Source organism: Vipera ursinii (assembly GCF_947247035.1).
Source record: "Vipera ursinii genome assembly, chromosome: 3".
In the NCBI taxonomy this organism is placed as follows: domain Eukaryota; kingdom Metazoa; phylum Chordata; class Lepidosauria; order Squamata; family Viperidae; genus Vipera; species Vipera ursinii.
In genome coordinates, this window is record NC_139516.1 from 165737529 (window position 1) to 165758953 (window position 21425).

General features: G+C 36.4%; 1 protein-coding gene across 1 annotated transcript in view; it reads left to right on the forward strand.

Annotated features, from left to right (window-relative positions):
- Nucleotides 1–21425, forward strand: part of GREB1L (GREB1 like retinoic acid receptor coactivator) — a 164788-nt gene that overhangs the window by 118397 nt on the left and 24966 nt on the right. The window contains exons 12-21 of the mRNA XM_083359371.1: nucleotides 4503–4829; nucleotides 8022–8150; nucleotides 9035–9169; nucleotides 10450–10647; nucleotides 11383–11563; nucleotides 12040–12232; nucleotides 15804–15937; nucleotides 17223–17562; nucleotides 18519–18634; nucleotides 20005–20249. Of these exons, the coding sequence (XP_083215497.1) occupies nucleotides 4503–4829; nucleotides 8022–8150; nucleotides 9035–9169; nucleotides 10450–10647; nucleotides 11383–11563; nucleotides 12040–12232; nucleotides 15804–15937; nucleotides 17223–17562; nucleotides 18519–18634; nucleotides 20005–20249 (1998 nt within the window). The remainder of the gene's footprint in view (nucleotides 1–4502; nucleotides 4830–8021; nucleotides 8151–9034; nucleotides 9170–10449; nucleotides 10648–11382; nucleotides 11564–12039; nucleotides 12233–15803; nucleotides 15938–17222; nucleotides 17563–18518; nucleotides 18635–20004; nucleotides 20250–21425) is intronic.

Consider the following 21425-nt stretch of genomic DNA (forward strand, 5'->3'; position numbering starts at 1 on the left):
GGTCACTCCCTCTGTCCCCTTCTGTCCCAAAATAACTGAATGTTTTCTCAAATATAGGCTAAAATTCACAGGAAAACTGAAGAGAATCAGTGTCATGTAACAAATGTGGAAAATGAAGATTAAAGAGTTGGAGGAAGTGTTTTTGAGGTTTTTTTTAAAGTAAAAGCAATGTAAAAAGTACATACACGTCTCCATGTGTTTACACATATGCATGTTGCTTCAGTTTTTACAAAATGTACACTAGCGATTTTGTTTCCTGTTGAATTCAGATTGCCTATTTACAAGTACAGTAATTATCTGCTCAAAACCCTGAACACTGAATTTTGCTACACATCTGATTTTGTAATATGAACTTTCTCTTTCATATTAGATGGTACATATTACAAAATCAGATGCGTAGCGAAATTCAGTTTCTGGTTTTGAGCAGGTAATTACTGTACTTGTAAATAGGCAATCTGAGATTCACAGGAAACAAAATTAAAATCAAAAACAATTTTGTAATATGTACTTTCTCTTTCTGGGGCAAAATTGCTCGGCAATTAAAGAGGCTGAGCTTATCAGCTGGAAAGTTAACAGCCTGGGTTCGAGACCAAGCACTGCGCAATGAGGTGAGCTCCTATTACTGCCCTAGCTCCTGCCCACCTAGCAGTTCAAAAGCATGCAAATGTGAGTAGATTAATAGGTACCACTTTGGTAGGAAGCTAACAGCATTCTATTTGCTTTTGGCGTATAGTCAGGCTGGCCACATGACCACAGAGACTATCTTTGGACAATGCTGGCTCCCTCAGCCAAGAAACAGATGAGCACCATTCAGAAATACTGTTCCTTTTCTGAGAAATGTGTTTTGATTCCAATATCCATGTTAGGGTATTGAACTGATTGAGCACAGATCAAAATCTGAGAGCCTTACTCCTTTGATTCCTCTGTGCCAATCAATATTCAGTGTCTATTTTATGTGCTAATTTGATAATGGAAACATTTCCTTGGCAACCTATCAGCTATTTCTTGCATGAACCATTAGCTCCTGATGCAACTGGCTAGGTAAGACAATGTGAGGAAAAGCTAACTGCTGAACACCTCTGATCAAAATAAGAATAGCACTCATTTTAATGCCCTTACAAAGGCAAGTTTCTATAATAATGGAACACATTGAAACAGTAGAGCAGTTGCTAAGTATCTGCTAACATTGATGGGATAAATTCAAGTTTGTGCTCAGGTTTCTTTAAATATTAGAATCAAAAGTGAGAAAATGGAGGAGAGTGTATCTAGCCAGCAGTAAAGATGAAGCATTGGTCTGTTCTCAACCACCTTTTCTAATAACTTTTGCTATTCATTTTTTTATAAATATTTGGCTAACTGGCATGACTAGTAATAAAAAGATGTCAAAGTTCATTCCAAAAAAGAGGAATTAAGGCTTACATGGTTGATCCCGAAGTGCCGAAGTGGTACTCCACTATAATAAGGAAAAAGACATGGTGGGGGAGGATGTTTTTACAAATATAAGGAAAATTGAGCACCATTCAGGATGAAGCTTTTAAATTGTCCATTGGGAAATCTATTTTAAGAACTCCACTAAGAACTAAAGATGTAAAGGGTTAGGTTACCTCATGCAATCTGACAAACTTTGGCAGTTATGTTTGAACAAGTTAATGAACAGCTTAAAGAATTGTCTTCTCAAGTTGTGAAGATTGCCCAAATTGCTGGTAAAGCACATGAATTTGATATCAATAAATATTGATATTGGAGAAGTTACAGACATTATTTAGATTTTCTGTTATTCATGATCAGAGAAAAATGTAGAAAAACTGTATTTTTCATTGCAAGCTTAATGGGAAACTATCAGACATAAAATTTTCTGATAAAGATGTGGAAGGGCTATAATACTAAGATTTGTAAATGCTCTGGTGAGAGACAGAACTTAGCAAAACATTTGGGAGCTGAGAGACATAAATTGGGACAGAGGTAAAAAATTATGTTTTCAAGGTATTAGTTCAACCCTGTTACAAAGAAAAGAAAAGTCTTCAGCTTTTGATGGAAGAATGATCAAAAAACAAATTATGGTATTATCCTTGAAAGCCAGCTGGGAGACCTTGGGCCAGTCATTCTCTCTCAGCCCAACTCACTCAGAGGATTGTTGTGGGGAAAATAGGAAGAGGAAAGTGTATTGGATACGTTCACCGTCTTCAGTTATCTATAAAAATAATAATAGTAGGATACAAATAACTACATAAAATGGGAGTTTTGTTTCTAAAATGTCATTTTATACATAAAGAAGATTTCTTCAAGAGATGAGTAGAGACATAATGGTTATAAGATGTTTAATATTTTCATATTACTTGGGAAATACAATCAGATATAGAGATCAGAGACTTGTAAACAAGTTAAAATCAGAATAAAAGGATCTGGGAATGGAGAAATTAGAGCTCAACTAGATTTAATTTTAATTTAATTAATTTAATTTAATTTAATTTAATTTAATTTCTATGTCACTCAACTCCAAAGCAACTCTGGTAGCTTTACAATGTTAGTAAACAACAACAGTATATAAAAGAATGGCTGTCTGAAGGAACAATAAACCGTTCTTCCAACATCCTCCGGAGTTTAAAGGGGTCCACCCAACTATCCTAATGGAAGGCCTGGGGGAAGAGTCAGGTTTTTAAATTAGAGGGTTTAATAATCCTCTGTGAACTTCTTTTATATGTGGTCTAAATGGGTTGGGAAGTAGTTAGTGGGGAGGGGGAGGTAAACGGAGAGAGAAACTGAGAAAGGGTGGGGAAAGGCAAAAAAAAATATCAATTTTTTTGGAAGATTTCTCAGACTTAATGCAAATGTATTGATTTGGAAAAAATTTTCACTGTTGATGAGTTTACTGGGTAAAAATGGTCAGCAGGTGAATAGCATAGGATAGTTTTTCTAAATGCTAGGAAGTTAGGAGATCAAATGAAAAGAATTAGAACTGATAAATATTTAAATTTCTCTATCTGTACTTATAAAAACATATATATTGGGGAAAGACAAATATTTAGGAATAAAAAGTTTGGGCAAAGATGTAATAAGTTGAAAGGATTCCCTCTTACTTAAAGCTAATGATGATTTCACAGTAGAAAAGATTAAAAAAGAGATATTTTTAATTAAAACGAAGTTTGATAACAAAACCATAACATTGATTTCTATATATATGTACTTAGAATCAAATTGAGTTTATATGAAAAGTAATGTCATTAATATATTTATTTGAAAAATTTATTTTAGGAGCAAATATTGATGCAGGCAAACATGGGGGAATGGAGCAAGTTTAACTGTGGCTTAATTATAGTAGAGCAGGATCAATTAATCTATATAAGCAACTAAAAATATTAAAAATACAAAATCTCTGGTCCTGGATGGGTTAAAAGGTGAATTTTATAGCTACTTTGAGTTTTTCTTGACACTGAGCAAACTGTAGCATCAGGGAGATTTTCTATTCTCTTGTAATTCTAAATAATTCCTAAATCAGATGAAATCCACTAGAGGTTTTTTAACAGACCTATTAGACCTTCACTATTTTTTAATAGACCTATTATCAATCTCTGGTAATCAATAATAAATGCTAAACTGCTGAACATTCATTTCAAATTTATTCTGGGAAAAAATATATATCCTGAGAAATCAGACTGTTTGCATCATCTGGTTAAGGTATATTATAACATACTTAGACATATGTTTATGTATTTGTCCTTCTAAAAGCTTCCCTTTGGGGACTACACTACAGCAACTTTCAGATATTGTAGGCATAATAAAATAGCTCATAATTATGGGAGTTGTAATCCAATGCATCTGTGCTTTAGAAAGCTTGTAAAAATAGGGTTTTTTCATATTATATAAGTGAACCTTCCACATGTATGTGGAGTTATACACATTCTTACACTTCTGTATTTAGTGATAAGGTAGAATTGCTGCCATCTCTGTCTCTGTTAGTGTAGTAACACAAGATTGGAGGCAGCCTAGTAGATTGTGCTTTAAGGCAATGGAACAACTGCTGGCTTCTTCTGTCACTGGCTCTCTCCCCCTAAATACACGCTGTGATAAAATTATTAGAATGGTAGAAATAGAAGAACCTTTCGTTCCAATCATCTCCCAAGCATTTCTGCAGATAGTCCCTATCAATCCAATGTAGTGCAGATTTTGGAATGCCACTGAGGTAAGAACAGTAGCCCACTGCTAAAAAGTTGGCTACCAAGAAGAGAGTGAGAGAACCATTGTAAGAGACAAGCCAAGTGACCTGTTGACATCTTATTCTGTGCCTTGTATCTTAATCTCTGCCAAACAGTTCTTATTTCTTGAATGTTCTATTATTATAATAGTTAAATATTTATAGTGAGATGCCAGAGTTTTTTAAATGCGGAAACTTTCTATTTTGAGTGCATTATTTTGGTAGGATTCTGACCTAGTAACAGAACAAGTTAGGTTGATGGAGGAGGTGCTTATGTTAAGTTTTGATCCTCTATTTAATGACATTGCAGGTCCTGATAAGATACCTCTCAGGGAAGAATTTGAACAGATCATGCTGAAAGCTATGCAGGAATTTACTTCAAGGGAACAGTCCTCACAAATTAATGTACCGAGCATCTCCTTGTCGCCAGCTCAACTTCCATGGCTTGCCAAGTTAATTGCTAGTGTTTCCCAAGACTTGGTACATGTGGTTGTTACTCAGAATTCCTTGGCAGAAGGCATTTCTGAAACACTGCGTTCACTGACTGAAATGAAGCACCAACAGAGGGTGCCGGATTATGTGGTTGCTATCTGCACCTCGAAGATCAGAGGAAGTGAGTTCTGTGTAGTAGTTTTAGGTAGGTATTTTTTTGGTATAGTATTTCAACAGCTACATTTTTTATTGTAATACAAATATTTGGTGTCTCAGCATGCTTTAAATAACATAGTTTCTGTGTTATTGTTGGAACCCAGTCAGAGAGATAAACAAACAGAAGGCTTACTGAAATCTAACCTACTTGCTGTATACTACCAACTCCAAACAAAAACCATAAACAGAAACATTAAATACTTACAAGACAACATACAATATTCTGTATTCTGATATGTGGATTATACCATCAACTTTAATCATCAAAAACCTTCCACAGAAGTTAGGCTTCACTATCTTAGAAATGTATTCTAAGTGCATTCAGATTTCCAGAAACATTAAGAGTCAAACTGTTTCTCCAAATTTTCCCCCCATTCATTGGTGGTGGGAAGAACATTGGTGCCTTTTGAGAATGGAGGGAATAAATGATTTCTCCAGTCCATTCATCATTGAATGCTTGTGATTTTCCAGGTCCCAACCAATTTCACATCTAGAGTTGTAGCCTGTAGTTGTGGTTGAAGTGCCCTCTCTCCTGCAATAATATGCACTAGATTTCCTTGGTAAGAAACAGAACCAAAGCATGCAACACCCACCCACTCACCCCAAAAGTGAGCAAGGTTTCATTTTAATTTTGAAATAATACACTGGAAGCTAACCCCTCAGGGAAAATAATATGATGTCTGATGTGGAGGAAAGTAGATTTCACTCTGACTTCACTCTGACAGTGTAATTCCAGCCTTAGTTTTTACATTATTCTTGGACCACCTAAGTCAAAGAGTGCCATTATAGTCATCCAGTAGAAATGGACTTAGAAATGCATTATTTCTCACATCCCAGCTATTTCACTGATTCTAAGTACTATCACAAAGGTGATATGTATGCAAAAGAAAATCTCTGGACTTTCATTGTGGATACATTCAAGGCAAAGACGGTTGTTAGATAGGGTTAGGTCTGAGTAGGCCCCTGGCTTCCTCAGAAAGGGCTCACTGGCTTGGCTTGCCATCATGTAGTGTATGTGAAAATTTGCTTTGGGTACAAGAAGACCCTTGAGAAAAAGAACAAATATCTCATGTTATTACTCTTTTAAATAGTGCTCTGGCTCTGGCAGTAGCCAGATTTCGAGGTCATTGAACCTATGTAAAGGCAAGGTTGGGAACGAGTGAGGATAGTACTGACAGATTCTCTTCAATAAGCATAAATCATGAAGTGCTCTGAAAATACGTGCACTTTTCTGACAATACTGAACATTTGCAAATAGCTGCATAGGAGGAATTTCCCTTTTAGAGATTTAATTTCTATACATTTTAAAGCATGGAAATAAGAAAAGCTTTGGAGTTTTGGCATTAAAGACACAATTCTTAGTCCCATCTCAAGTTCTTATTTGCTCACTTACTTTTAATCATAAGAGTAATAACAGGCAAATCTGACCTTGAGGAACTGGTGGTTCTGAATGAATATGTACTAATTTACTGGATTGGGAAGAACTTGTTTGCAGAATAGTCCATGTTAAAATATTCTACTGTTACCTGTTGCTGTTTTCGGTCCTTGCTTTACAAACATTCAGACTTTCTCAAATGGCATTAAATACAGCTAAAGAGCTGTGAGGGTTTTGTGTACCATTTCTGTGTGTTTGATTTTTTTTTGTTTAGATGTTTTTATTCCACTTTTATTATTTTTTAAAAAATAACTCAAAATAATTCAAGGTGGAAAATATACCTAGTGCTCCTTCCTCCCCCTATTTTCCCATAACAACAAAGCTGTGAGGTGAATTGGGCTGAGAAAGAGTGACTGGGTCCAAAGTCTCCCAGCTGGCTTTTATACCTAAGGCAGGACTACAGTTCACAATCTCCTGATTTCTAGTCTGGTGCCTTAACCACTAGACCAAACTGGCTATTATTAATATAGGTTAGAAAGCAAATATGATGACAGAAAGAAACAGAGTTGCATGTTTCAATCACTGTTTTGCAGATTTAGAGCGTTAAATGGTTTAACAATCTTACCAATGTTTACTCAAAAATACCAGTGTGTGGTTAATTTGTTGGACTTCGACCAGGGAGATTCAAGTCCTGCTCAACCCCTGAGCCAACTGGATGACCTTGGACCAGTAATACTGTGACATCTACCTTGACCCTTTCCCTCTTTCTCAAAATGTACAGCCTACCTCAAGATGTATTTTGGGGAGGATATAATTAGGGGCAGGTTTCTAATTTATGCTTCTTTGAAATCTCAGATAATGTAATAGTTAAATAAAATGTTCCTATGTGAATGTATGGAGAATTTTAAACATTAGCACCACACATGAATACTTACAGCAGTTGTAACTTAATTCAACCAGATGTATGTCCTAGAGATGTGAGGAATTAATAATCTACAAACCAAATTTGTGTTTTAATGATAGATTAGAACGCAAAAAGCATTTGTTGGTGGAGTGAGATCTGGGGTAGTTGGGACTGAAAGCAGAGTTTCCATCAATAAATCCTTTTTGTAAATGTTTTGTTTTATCTTTTAGAAGGTGAGCTACTGATAGCTTTCCAGAATAGTAGTTTAAAAAAAGCATTGTTATATTATGAGAGTGTCAACGCTGCTAACATCAAATGTTATTGCTTGACAAGAGATGAAGTAGCTATTTCATATGTTAAACTTGTGTATTGCTTTAAGACTTGTGTATTGCTTTAGTTTAAGGTTAGGAGGAGGGATGAGTAGGATTGCACTTTTCAAGGCTATCTCTAACTAAGAAGATAAGGCTTTGGCGGGTCTTCTAACAGAAGGGAAACTGATTCTTTAAATTAATTGGAGAATATGATTAATGATAAAAGTAGAAAGGTGGAGAATTGTGTTTTAATATATTGTGCAAGGGGTGGAGATTTCAGATTCCAGCTTCTTTCGAGCAAGCATTTGCCGGTGTATTGGGCTAATAAAGGACTTTTAAGGTAAACAATGCCTCAGAGTCACTTGAAAAGCCCATAGAAACTTGACAGAGAGGCTACAAAAAGTTTACAGGTTTATATCCGTAAGTTTTAGATTTTCAAGATGGTTTGGTAAATAAAAAATATACAGGAGTCTTTATTGCATAAGGCTAAAGTTACTTGGCTTTTCTGGGAAGTGTTGAAGGTAAAACTCACATAAGCAAAGTCTTGTTTTTTTCTCTCTTGTTCCACCCCATCCATTGCTTTTTCCATAGGTCAATACCAGTCTAGAGCTCTTGCAGAGAGCATGCTTACCACCAGTGAGTTTTTAAAGGAGATAAGTTATGAACTCATTACAGGAAAAGTTAGTTTTCTGGCATCACATTTCAAAAACACATCTTTAGGTGAGTGAATCTTACAGTCCGCCATTACTTTGAATTAATGATGTGGCCATTTTTACAAATAAAAAAAAAGTCATCTCAGAAATTAACTTTTTAATGCTGATTATTGTAGGCTATCATTTTAAATGATTAAGGTAATCTTGATACAGAAAATTAGTTCAGAAAATGTTCAAATTTTATGAAGAAGTGCATGTATAAAAGTAAAGAAAAGGAGATAATAGGAAGAAAATAATTTTACTTTCATCAATTCTTAAAAGCATCAACTTATTTCCTCTTAATGTTATCTTGTGCTGCAAGAGCTCCCCCTCCTGTTTAATACAAATGAATCATTTGGTACAAATGTCATTACTTTAACAATCTCTTCTATCAAGCTAGAAGCTTCTGTGTTTTGCCCAGGCAGGATAGAAATTAGAGGGCAATATTGTTGCCCTCCAATATTGTTTCTTTTGAATCAACAATTAATTCCAATCCGTTGATTCTAAAGTTTATTGCATTCAATCTACAGTATCCTCTTTGAAATTGACTTTGGCAGGAGGATCCTAAAATCACCCAGTCATTGCCATGGCTAAAGAAAAGTAATAAAAACAAAACATTGCTTCAACATTGACTGAGTGAAATGTCACAGCACAAATGGTGATCTTGCCTTAAAGTCGCAGGTTTTTTAAACTGAAACACCTGGCTTTAAAATGCTGACATGACCCTCCTAAGCAAACCTACTCTGATACTTCTTCACATCCACAGATTCACACCTTGAAGTAATGAAACAGCCAAGAATAAATGAGAGTCTGGGTCCTCATGTTTAAAGTAATACATGACTTCACACCATTTCTTAGGAAATATTTAATGAGATGAATAAATATTTATGTTATGAGTGATTTCTCTACCAGGTGACGAGTTGGACAAGTTATTAGATATGATGCAACAGAGACGGGGAGATAACGTTGTCATTCCATTCAGTGGGGATGTTAATGAGTGTGTATCATCTCAAGAAGCAGCTGCCATGGTTTCCACTCAAGTTCTGGGTAAGGATTATCTTATAAGAAATAATTTATGTCAAACATTAGTCTGTACATAATTTTGCACCATCTACTTAAACAGTGAAACCACAGAAAATCTGGAAACCAGATGCTGCTAGTGGTTTCCTCAAGTTTAGAAGCTGTATGTTTGTATGCTGAAGAATGTGAAAGTGGAAAGCAATATCTATATGAATGCATTTTGGATTTCAACAGTGCCATGTTTTTCTCCAGTTAGAATGGATTTTTTTCTAAAATAATGGTATGATATTTAGCCTATTGGCAAAAGGTGTAGGTGACAGCTTTAAATTTACATTAAATAATTCTTTTGATTTTACTGAATCTATTTCTACAGAAGTGAACTACAGCTTAGATTATGCAGTTGGTAGTAATTTAAATAAAAGAACACACTAAAAGTAGATAATGTGTTTGTCACTAGTATTTCTTAAGTATGATCAGTAACAGTATATCAGTAGCATACATGTTATTTTCATTAAAATATATTTCAAAAGTTTTCATGAAGTATTTTCTGTGAGACATAAAAAAATCTGATTACATTTCGAAATCTTGAGCTTCTTCTAAAAAATGAAGCTCTTGGCCTGCTCTTAGTCCATGGCCGTGTCTGAATTTCTGTCAAACTATAAGTTATATTAAGCATGCTTGTTAAAAATTCTAGTACTGTAGCTGCACAGATTAATGCTATTGTTTTAAAACTGAAGTTATTTATTTATGCTATGTATTTAATGAATTTCACATTAAGTCATATCATATTACTATATTAATTATTCATCCTGTCTTTCCCCAAACCATAAACCTTTGCAGGGAAGAGATGAATTCTAATTCAGTTCTTACATATATTCTTATAGCAAGGCCTAGGCATAGTTCACTTCAGAGTTAAAATCAATTATCAGACTTCTCTAGATCAGCATTCCCTAATCCTCATTTTCTAGGTAAGTGTGGAATATGACTTTAGAAGTCTTGCCATAAATTTTAGAATTCTGTGAGCTGCAGTAAGCTCACACTAGGAAGGTGCCAAATTAGATAAGGCTGCTCTAAGTCACAAAAGAGACAGATGTACTTTGGTGTCCAGGAGCAGGAGCTACAACTAATATTGTTTGTGATGGAGAAGGGTATGTTAGGCAGGATGATGATGCAAAATGGATGCATAAGGTGGAATCAGAAGTTTTACGGGTTATTTCCAAGAGACTTATTTTGCAGCTACCTATAGCACTGGATTTCAGTGTCAGTTTCTGGACCAGAAAATAAAAGATGATTCTACTTTATCCTAGACTTGTATACAGAAACTTTCCAGATTTATCAGCCACAACTCACAGTTGCCAGAAAGCTCTTGTCACAGGTGTGTGCCATAGCAGATAGTGGCAACCAAAGTCTGGACCTGGGCCACTTCAACAAAGTAGATTTTATTGTTGTAGTTCCTCGTTCAGAGGTCCTTGTTCAACAAACCATCCAGCGGATTCGACAATCAGGTAAATAGCCAAGAGAAAATAATCTTATTAAATCCAGCAGAAAGTTATTTTTCAGAATTCTATTTTTTTCTGTCGAGGGGAGATAGAAGATCTATATAGGAGACTGTTCATTGAAAGTCCTGTTAGGGCTTTTTCTTATGATTTATAATTTCATAGGCCTCTTGACTGAAGCAATTTCAGTTAAGCTTGAATAAAAGATCTCTTTCTGAATCATATGAAGAAAACTGAACACCTTCTGAAGCAGTTGGATGAGCATTGCAAAAAGCACGGCTGTTTTTGTTGTTTTGAAAGAGATGCTTTGCTTACATTTCAATGTGAAGCAATTTTCTAAAGCTTTACAAAGTGGTAGTACAAAATGTACAGTATTTAACACAGAATGCTATTTAACAAGAAGATTTCATGGATGAAAAAATAGTCTCTGAAGCTGTTGAATGGCCTCTGGCCATTCAGCCAGATAAAAAGCTGTTTGTAAGAAAAATAAAACCTAATTCTCATCTATCATTTGTTCATGAAGTTTTTTCTTACTCTTTTCTAGGCGATTAGAGTGAGTATGCCATTTACAATATTTTTGGTCTTCTAACAATGTATGTAATACGGCATACTGAATATACAGATATAGCATGGATTTTATAGGCATATGCAAATTGATAATTGAAATCATACCTTTTACATGCTGCTTTGATACTTAAAAACATATTTATTAATTTTGGATAAAAGCCTCATTTCTTCTTCTAGGTGTTCTTGTAGACTTAGGGCTTGAAGAGAGTGGAACAGCTTACCAAAGAGCAGAAAAATATGTTGTGCAGCTTGACAATGAGGTTCAAACCAAGTTTGATGGTTTCATGAGACGAGTGAAACAGAATCCTTATACTCTTTTTGTGCTTGTACATGACAATGCCCATGCAGATTTAACAAGGTAAGGCATTGAAGTAAAGCTGGATAAGTTTGAAAACTATGCTATAGAATTCAGTGAGGATGTGCTTTTCAGGTTGCTTATAATAAGTTATGTAGCAATAAATGCCTTTGGTCATTGAACTGTATCAAACCTTGTTTTTTTGGATTGAGAAGGAGGCAATTATGTCATTTGGTTTTGCTACCAGAGTGAGGAGTTACGTGTTTCCAAAATTGGTTTTCTGTTGTTCTAAATGTGTGGAAATATTTTTTATGAAATGAGGGTAAGCTTCATTGGTACCAATATTTAAGCAGGAACAGTGCCGCAGGTTTACAGAAGTGACTGCTAATGGTTATACTGCAGGGGTGGGAAAAGATGCAAATTCATTATTTCTGAATATGTTTTTATGCTTCTTTTTGAATTGAATGGATCTTGCCGTTCCTGTTTTAATCTTTTTTGTTTTGGTATACTAGACATGCATGTTTTGACTCTCTTCACAGTGCTATCTCAAGCTCATTGTCTCATGGTGAGCCTAGTCAAGGACTTGCTGATAGAGTCATAAACTGCAGAGAAGTCCTTGAAGCCTTCAATCTCCTTGTCCTCCAAGTGAGTTCTTTCCCATATGCACTTCAGACTCTCCAATCCCGAATCAACTCAGTGAATGAGGTGCACTGGATACAGTTTGGCAATATGGTAAGGATCTAAAGGTTACAAATAAAATACGGTAGTTAGGAAATGTGAATATATTCCGAATACCATGGCTTCAAGTGCACTGATAATAAGGAGGAGGATTGCTTCTTAGTTTTTTTTGGTGATTTATTATCAAAAACTGGTTACATCTTATACAGTACTCAATGTAGTAACCAGCCAGATTATCAATGATTTGATTTACCTTTGATATTCTAGAAATTATTTATTTCCAGGAATCTAAATTTTGCCTTTCAATGATGAATTGGATTTCTGGATTGAATTACACAAGAAAAGAAATAAAATACTGGCTAAAATTTTCAACTAGTGATATTTTAAAAGAATAACTCACTTCAAAAGGTAGCAATGTAGAAAAAGCTAGGAATGTTTTTTAAGTCTTTGACCACAGAGGGATCCTCACTTCAAAATCCTTTCTTCCCATTTGCCTTAATTTCGAAGATAAGGGATACCTGGAAAGAAAACTCTAGGCATAAATCACACCATGTTAGAAAAAATGATGCGGAGGCAGATAATCTAGCATTTACTGTGTCTAAATTCTAAGAAATGAATACCTGTAAAATCATATTACTTAAATTTGGACTTGGAAGTCAGTAAAATAGTTTCAAAGTATGTGTAAATGAGTTTGAATGCTTGATCCCTGTTAGCAGCCTACATTAATTGGACCATCCAGACCTATTGGCAGTAATGTAGCTTTCCCCCAGGAAATGGACTGACAGGAAATTAAAAACTACTGTGGTATAGTGTTTAAAATATTACACTAGGAACAAAAACATATAGGTTCACTTCCACCCTCAGCCATGGAAACTCATTAGATTATTATGTGCCAGTTCCAATTTTTCTTATAGAGTTATGCTAGAAATTCTGGAAGGAGTACTGTGTATGCTGCCTTTAGCTCCAGGATTAAATATATCTAGTGTTTGTGGTGGTATTGCACTGGCCTGTTTTTTTTAATTGATTATGCACCATCTATTCCTTTTCATCTCCCAGCAATTAATAGATTTTTCCCCCATGACAGTCTAACCCTAACCTGGTATTTCAGTCCTTCCAACAGTGTACTCATTGTCATTGTCATGAAGTCCATCCACCTTGCTGCTGATTGTCTTCTTTCCTTCCACCTTTCCCAGAATTAGAATCTTTTCCAGAGAGTTAGGTCTTTGCCTGATATGCCCAAAGTACAGGCAATCCTTGATTTATGACCACAAGTGGGATTGGAATTTCTGTCAGTTAGGATGCAGTCATAAAGCAAGATATCACATGACTGCATTGCTTAATGACCACAATCCCAGCAGTCCCCGTGGTGATTGTTAAGTGAATGCAACTGGTCATTAGCCAAGAATCTACCACATTGGTTGGTCCCAGTCCCAAGTTTCAGTAAGGTAAGGGGCTGCTTATTCCTCCTTCCCATCTCTGCCCTTTTGGCCAACCTGCACCCTGCCTGGTAGGACAGCAAGCAGTTCCAGAACTGCACAGCTCTGGGGCTGCTTGCCACCCCCTGGGAAGCTGCAGCTGCTTCAGTCCACTCCCATCTTTAGTTGCCTTAGCCACTGTGCTCTGAGACCTCTGGCACCTGCGCTCCATTGCCCCAGCTGACCTTTATCATCTTTTTGCTTCCACTGCTATCAAGGCGTGCCCTGCCTGTCTGCTGGGCCAATCTGGACTTTGGCTGCATAAAAAATAAGGATGGGGGAAGCAAAAAGCAGCCCTTGACCTGTGCACATCCTAGTGCTGCATCCTAGCACCTAGCACCTCAATCCTGGGCCAGCAGCAAGAGGAAGAAAACATCAAAGATTACTTGGGGAAGGGGAGAGCAACAGGAGACAGCAAGTTTCTGTGGCAACCAAAGGGCCATAGATGGGGAGAAGATAGGAAGGCTGGGGAAGTTGAAGTGCCCCTGTGATTGTAAGTGAAGTTAGGTTGTCCAGTGCCCATATTTTGAGCATGTGATCACAGGGGTACTTAAAAGGCCATAATCTTGGGCACTGGTTGTAAATCATTTTGTTCAGTGCCATCATAACTTTGAACTGTCATTGAATGAATGGTTTAAGTTGAGGACTGTAGGATAATTGCAACCTGGTCATTTGGGCTCTAGTGAGAACTCTGGGTTGATGATAACGTACTACTTGATACGATAGAAAAATGTGGGTTAGACAGCATCACCACCAGATGGATTCATAGCTATCTGACCAGCTGTACTCAGCGTGTGGTCTTCAATGGAACTGCATCTACATGGAGGGAAGTGTTTAGTGGGGTGCCCCAGGGCTCTGTTCTGGGCCCAGTGCTCTTCAACATCTTCATCAATGATTTGGATAAGGGGATAGATGGGAAACTCATCAAATTTGCAGACGACCATAAGCTGGCAGGAATAGCCAACACTCCAGAAGATAGGCTTAAGATACAGAAGGATCTTGACAGACTTGAACATTGGGTGCTCTCTAATAAAATGAAATTTAATGGTGAAAAAAGTAAGGTTCTACATTTAGGCAAGAAAAACCAAATGCACAGGTATAGATGGTACCTTGCTCAATAGTAGCAACTGTGAGAGGGATCTTGGAGTCCTAGTGGACAATCACTTAAATATGAGCCAGCAGTGTGCTGCAGCTGCCAAAACAGCCAACACAGTGCTAGGCTGCATTAACAGAGGGATAGAATCAAGATCACGTGAAATGTTAACACCACTTTACAATAACTTGGTAAGGCCACACTTGGAACACTGCATCCAGTTTTGGTCACCACGATGTAAAAAAGATGTCGAGATTCTAGAAAGAGTACAGAGAAGAGCAACAAAGATGACTAGGGGACTGGAGGCTAAAATATATAAGGAACAGTTGCCGGAATTGGGTATGTCTAGTTTAATAAAGAGAAGGACGAGGGGTAACATGAGAGCAGCGTTCCAATAACTCAGGGGCTGCCACAAAGAAGAGGGAGTCAAGCTCTTCTCCAAAGCACCTGAAGGCAGGAAAAGAAGCAACAAATGGAAACTAACCAAAGAGAGAAGCAACCTAGAACTAAAGAGAAATTTTCTGAAAGTTAGAACAATTAATCAGTGGAACAACCTGCCTCCAGAAGCTATGAATGCTTCAACACTGGAAGTTTTAAAGAAGAGACTGGACAGCCATTTCTCTGAAAAATGGTTTTCCTGCCTGAGCAGGGGGTTGGACTAGATGACTTTTAAGGTCCCTTCCAATAACATCATCATCATCATCATATTGGTTCTCTCTTGGATGGATGTTAATTCTGTTCTGATTTCTGTTCATAATTCTATTCTGAAGTTAATTCTGGAATAATATGTATGAAAGATTGGGGATGTGTTAATTTTTATGTTGTTGTATATCTTACAATCTTTTATTTGGAATTTCAGCAGCTCTCCTGGGAATAGTAGTTCAGCTAAACAACTGGTTGTGTTTAACAGATGCATTGCTCACAGTGGAGGAAAGTATTAATATGTACACACATAGTTTTGTTCACTGTTAAGGGGGAAAGGGACAACAGGTCTATCAAATGCAGGATAGGTGTAACCTGATTCTGAGAATTGCTTTGTTTGAAATATATCAAACAGGAGGAAATATGTGAAGATGAAAAATTCTACTTTGGGTTGAATGAATACAGCAAGTCTCTGCAGTGGGGAATCACAAGCCCTCTTCTGAGATGTGATGAAATTTTTGAAAAAATGGTGAATACACTCTTAGAGAGGTAAATGCTTTGGGATAGTACTTAGTCATGGCTGTATTTTCAACACTCAGAAAGCCTCTTTTATTTATTAAATGCAATATGTAAATAGGGAAACAGTAAGAATGCTAATACTAGCTAGGTCAACTCTTGCAATATTGTTCACTTTTGAAATCTTCCCAGTATCAACCTGAGGAAGGTTGTTAGAGGTTGTCTTTACATTGTGAGTGACCCTACCCTTTAAGAAGTGATAGCCTTAAAATAATTATGCTTTTCTCTATTCCAAAAGGTGTGCAGGATATGATTTTTCCCCCAACTTCCCAATACAGTATTTACTTTGGGGGGGGGGGCGGGGGGGGGGAAGAAATGTCTTTCAGCAAATATTAATTAGATTCAGTCCTTTTTAGCTTTCTAAGTTCAGTAGTACGATCTTAAAGTAGCTAGTATGTACATAGTCTTGTCATTATTATATTTGCTTATAAATAAATTAATTCCCCATAAAAAGGTTCTTAAATTGGCTAATAAAATTGCACCAAATTGTTGTAGTGCAATAAATTTAAGAACTAATTAGTATGCTTGAAAATTGCTCCCCTGACATAATCTTTCAATGGTTTAAACTTAGTTATTTACTGACAGTTTTTGAGAAAACAATAAACCTTTGAAGCAAAACAATGTGTCTTGTAACACTTTAAAGATAGACAAATTATTATTGTTTAATGTTTCCTGGATCACTGGATCAGATAGATACATGCATTTGATTGAAGGTTTTTGTAATAATAAGGATTGTTTGTTTCTAAGGTGCCAAAAAGATACTTAATTTGTGGTAAACTTGTAAATTATGATAAATCAAATCATGTTAGTTTAAATTGCATTATAGGTTTCCTTTCAAGCATCCACCTATTAAGGAGACTGCTGTTCATATACAGTCTAGGGTTTGGGGTTCTTCCAATACTCTTTGTATAAGTCAGGAATAGATTCAATTATAAAAATACTAACCTTTTCCAACCTTATAGTATTAGATGTGTTGGGATACTAATTCCAGAATTTTCAGCCTGTATGACCATATTGATTGGAGGTTATATTAAGAAACTTTACTTCAGTGGGAATTTCTTATATTTCCTTAGATTATGGCTACTGGAGATCATCTGTATGACTGTCACCTTTCAAACTAAAAGATGTATTTAAACACTATGTTTATGTGCCCACAATTGAGCACAGGAAACTCCAACTATCTAGAACAGAAGTATCATCTTTCATGCCAGATATGTTTATATCAAAATGACTAAAAAAAGACCTCTGTCCTTTCAAGGTATCCCAGGCTGCACAGTATGGTAATTCGCTGCTATCTCCTCATTCAGCAATATTTGGAAGCCTTGATGGCTCTCACTACCATGGCCTCACTAAGAGATCACAGCACACCAGAAACGCTCAGCATAATGGATGACATCATCACTGCTCCTGGCAAGGATAAGAATGGCCGTGGCCACATGTTAGTGATACGAATTCCTTCTGTGCAGCTGGCCATGCTGGCAAAAGAGAGGCTGCAAGAAGCACGAGATAAACTAGGCCTGCAGTATCGTTTTGAGATCATTTTGGGGAATCCAGCTTCAGAGTTTATGGTTGCCAAGCATTTTGTGAAAAGATTAAAGGTTAGCTTCAAAGGCTTGTTTATGTGTGACTAATAGCCCAATCTGGTAAGCTTGCGTGGAAACATATAGCTACCCATTGTTTAATTTCTCTGTTAAACTTCCTAAGGAGAAGCCATAGAGATGTTACATTGGATGAAGCAGGATATAGTAGGGAGATATCATACTGGCGTTCTCTCTTCTTTAATGAAATTGTATATATTTTATAGAACAGAGGAATCCAGCAGAATTATGGCCACAAATTATGAATATTAACTGAGAGACATGAAACTCCAAGAAACAAGTTATCCAATTGACCATTATATTTTGACCAGCTTGTATTTGTTCAAGTGCTATTGACAGACTCTGATAATAGATCATCACACAGTGAATGTTTTTGTGTAGAGTTTAGTTATGTACTTTTTGCCCTAAGTTTTTGTAGGTTTGTATTTACATCAGATGAAATTCTTACCAAACATGGCAAGAAGATTTAAAGACAGATCACACATAATGCTAATTCATAAGCTTGCCTAGTGTGAAAGCACAGAGATTCTCAGTCATAAATAATTTTCTCTGCCATGGAGTTTCTGAAGGATCTCAGTCATGTCTTGTGACCTTTAAAACAGCCAGTATGTCTGCATCATCATAAAAGAGGCAAAGATATGGAAAATGCCATTTTAAAGAAAGAACTGTAAGATTTGGAAAATGCAATAACTTTTATCTGTATAAGGAAGAAAGGATCCACTGTTTTAAATTACTGTAGTTTACTTTTCATTGTTTTTGTTCTGGGAATTGAATTGTAGAAGATTTCTAATGCAAGAGTTTCAATTTGTATACATTTCCTGCTTTTTAGAGACATTTTTAAACTGATGATCTACTTTTCGATTGCTATCCTCTACTAGGATTTTTTTTTGGTACAAAGACAATTTCTGAAATAACCTCAATGAGATTGATAGCTTCCTTGTTATTTTTTCTCCTAGGCATGGAGAGGAAATGAAGAAGAAGATTGGTTTCCGCATACTTACCAAGATTTAGAAGGTCTACCTTGTATTGTTGTTTTAACTGGCAAGGATCCATTAGGAGAAACGTTTCCCAGGTATGCTGAGTTACTCCATAGTGCAAATATAAAAGCTTCCTAAAATATCTAGATTATTTCCAACTTCTTTTTTTAGGTGACAATCTGGTAATCTTCAACATCACATTTTTAATTTTTCTGTCTTACAGTTGAAAAAAAACCATTCAGACAGCTGTGAAAATAGCATTGACTGAAAAAATATTTGATTAGTTTGATTAGTTTCAAATCTCTAAGATCAAATCTCTCAGTTTGAGTTATAAAATTTAAATATAAAAACATTTATATAAAATATATAAAAATATAAAGCATGTCTTCAGTAATATAGATAGACTTTTCATCAAATTGATAGGAGCTATAATCTGGATAAAGGTAAATGTTCCCCCGCACATGCGTGCTAGTCGTTTCTGACTCTAGGGTGCTCATCTCCATTTCAAAGCCGAAGAGCCAGCGCTTGTCCGAGGATGTCTCCGTGGTCATGACTAAACGCCAAAGGCATGACTAAACGCCAAAGGCGCACGGAACGCTGTTACCTTCCGACCTGGGTGGTCCCTATTTTCTACTTGCATTTTTACGTGCTTTTGAACTGCTAGGTTGGCAGAAGCTGGGACGAATAACAGGCTCTCACTCTGTTACGCGGCACTTGGGATTCGACCCGCCAAACTGCCGACCTTCTGATCGACAAGCTCAGTCAGTTTACCTTTACTTTATAATCTGGATAATAGAAATATCTTTTCTTGGTTTCAGAATGTGTCCTAGAGGGCATTTCAGTGTGAAGCTCCAGTTGTGAAAAGGCTACTTTTTGGCCCTTTAGCTTCAAATCAGTTTATACCAATCTGGTTGCTGCCTAGTTGTATGGGATTCAAGTCCCAGAATTTTCAGCAATGATCCTGATGCCTGGAAGATTCTGGGAAGAGAAGTCCATACTTGTAGATGGCATCATAAAAGTTTGTGAACTTCTTTGAACTTTCAATACTTTGCATAAATATTACCTACAATCTGATCTTTTTCCACACAATTACTAAAACTAAATGAAGAGAACATAATTTAACAAATTAATCTTCATTGATTTGAGGAAAATGATCCAATCTAACCTTGTAATTTAAAACCCTAATTTAAGGAAAAAGAAACAGAGGAATAATTAGGCAAAATATGGTTTGACAGAATGCTGAAAAATCCTGGTGACTGCATTTTATAAAGCACTACAGTTAATTTGTATTTGATTTTATTTGTATAAAATAAAATCTTTTTCTCAATAATTGTTTTGCTTTATTAGCAAAGTTAAAATAAAAAATCCTCCTGCCTTCTTGTGAGTATGGATCATTCATCACCTTAAAAGACAAGAATTATAACCCCATCATTCAGCAATCCTATCTATATTGCTTTCCCCCCAGGTCTTTGAAATACTGTGATCTTCGATTGATTGATTCAAGCTATTTAACTCGTACAGCCTTAGAACAAGAAGTAGGCCTAGCATGCTGCTATGTTTCCAAGGAGGCAATTCGAGGGCCTATTGTAGCTCTTGACCTTAGTGAAAAGGAACAAGAGAAGACCAGCATTGGTGAGAATGATACTGATGAGCTGTTGATTGACTTGGAGAGGCCACAAAGTAACAGCAGTGCTGTGACTGGAACTTCAGGTTGGTTCTTAATGTTATCATTAACAGTGCTAGAGCTTGTAGAGAATGCCTTTTGTCCAGGAGGCACTGCTAATTCAGGAGACAGCAGAGCAAGTTTTGAAGGATATAAGAAAATGGAATAGAACAGTAATTTTTAGGAGAGAATAGGATAGGTGGAAAAACGGAAAGGAATGGATATAGCTGGATCTTTAATTTGATCCAATTGATTATTTCAGAATGGAGGGGATGGATGTGAAAGAGGTGGAAGGGGTATTCAAGAAGACCCATTATTTAAAGTGTTATAGCCATCCTCAGAGTTGCCAATTTCCTCTCTCACTTATTAATGAGACACTCATCCAATCAATACTCTGCCCTTAAGAGAGTGAGGTATTGTAAGGTGGCTCTGGGAGTCACCCATGTCATCATGCGAGAAGCAGCCTCTCTAATCCTTTTACTCATTGCATTGCTATTAGGACCCTGGTGAGAATTGAAATTGTGACAGCTCTTTGGAGTGGCTGGTCAGCTCAAATGCCTGATTCTAAGTGTCCTTTCAACAGGCTGCATTAAATGGTCGGAGGTGGCCTTTAATATGTATTAGGCAAATGAGGACCATAACAGGCAAGGACTGTATCACACCTGTGGGTTGCCCAATTTATTTCCTGGGTTTGAAGCAGTAATTTTGGAATTTTCATTTTCTTTCTTTGTTTTTCAGTCTAGTAAAATGATGTATTTAAAAACAACAACTCTGTTATAGGGCTTTCAGAATATTTTTGTGTATTTTTCACTTAAAATAGTAGGAAATTGTTGCCGGTTAATGGTCACTTAGGTTGATGAGGTCTTTGCTTCAGAAAAATGTTCAGGAAATGCTTATAGACCTCAAATCTCAAGCTTGCTACTCTGTCTTACAACAAAGTGTTGGGATAGAGTGGCTATTGCCTGTTCCACTCCCTTATCTAGAATGGCCACTTTATCTTGTCTAGACATACCTAGCATTCAGTAGTGGGTATAATGGGATCTAAATATAGCAATCATCTCATCTGGGATAGTTTGAAGTTAACTGCATGATATTAGTAGTAGTGGATATATATATATATATATATATTATGCAGGATTTCAAATAGCCTTGAATGCAGGTGGAAGGCTGGAACATTCTTCCAATTAGCATTATGAAAAAATGCTATTATTTCCTTTCTAAGC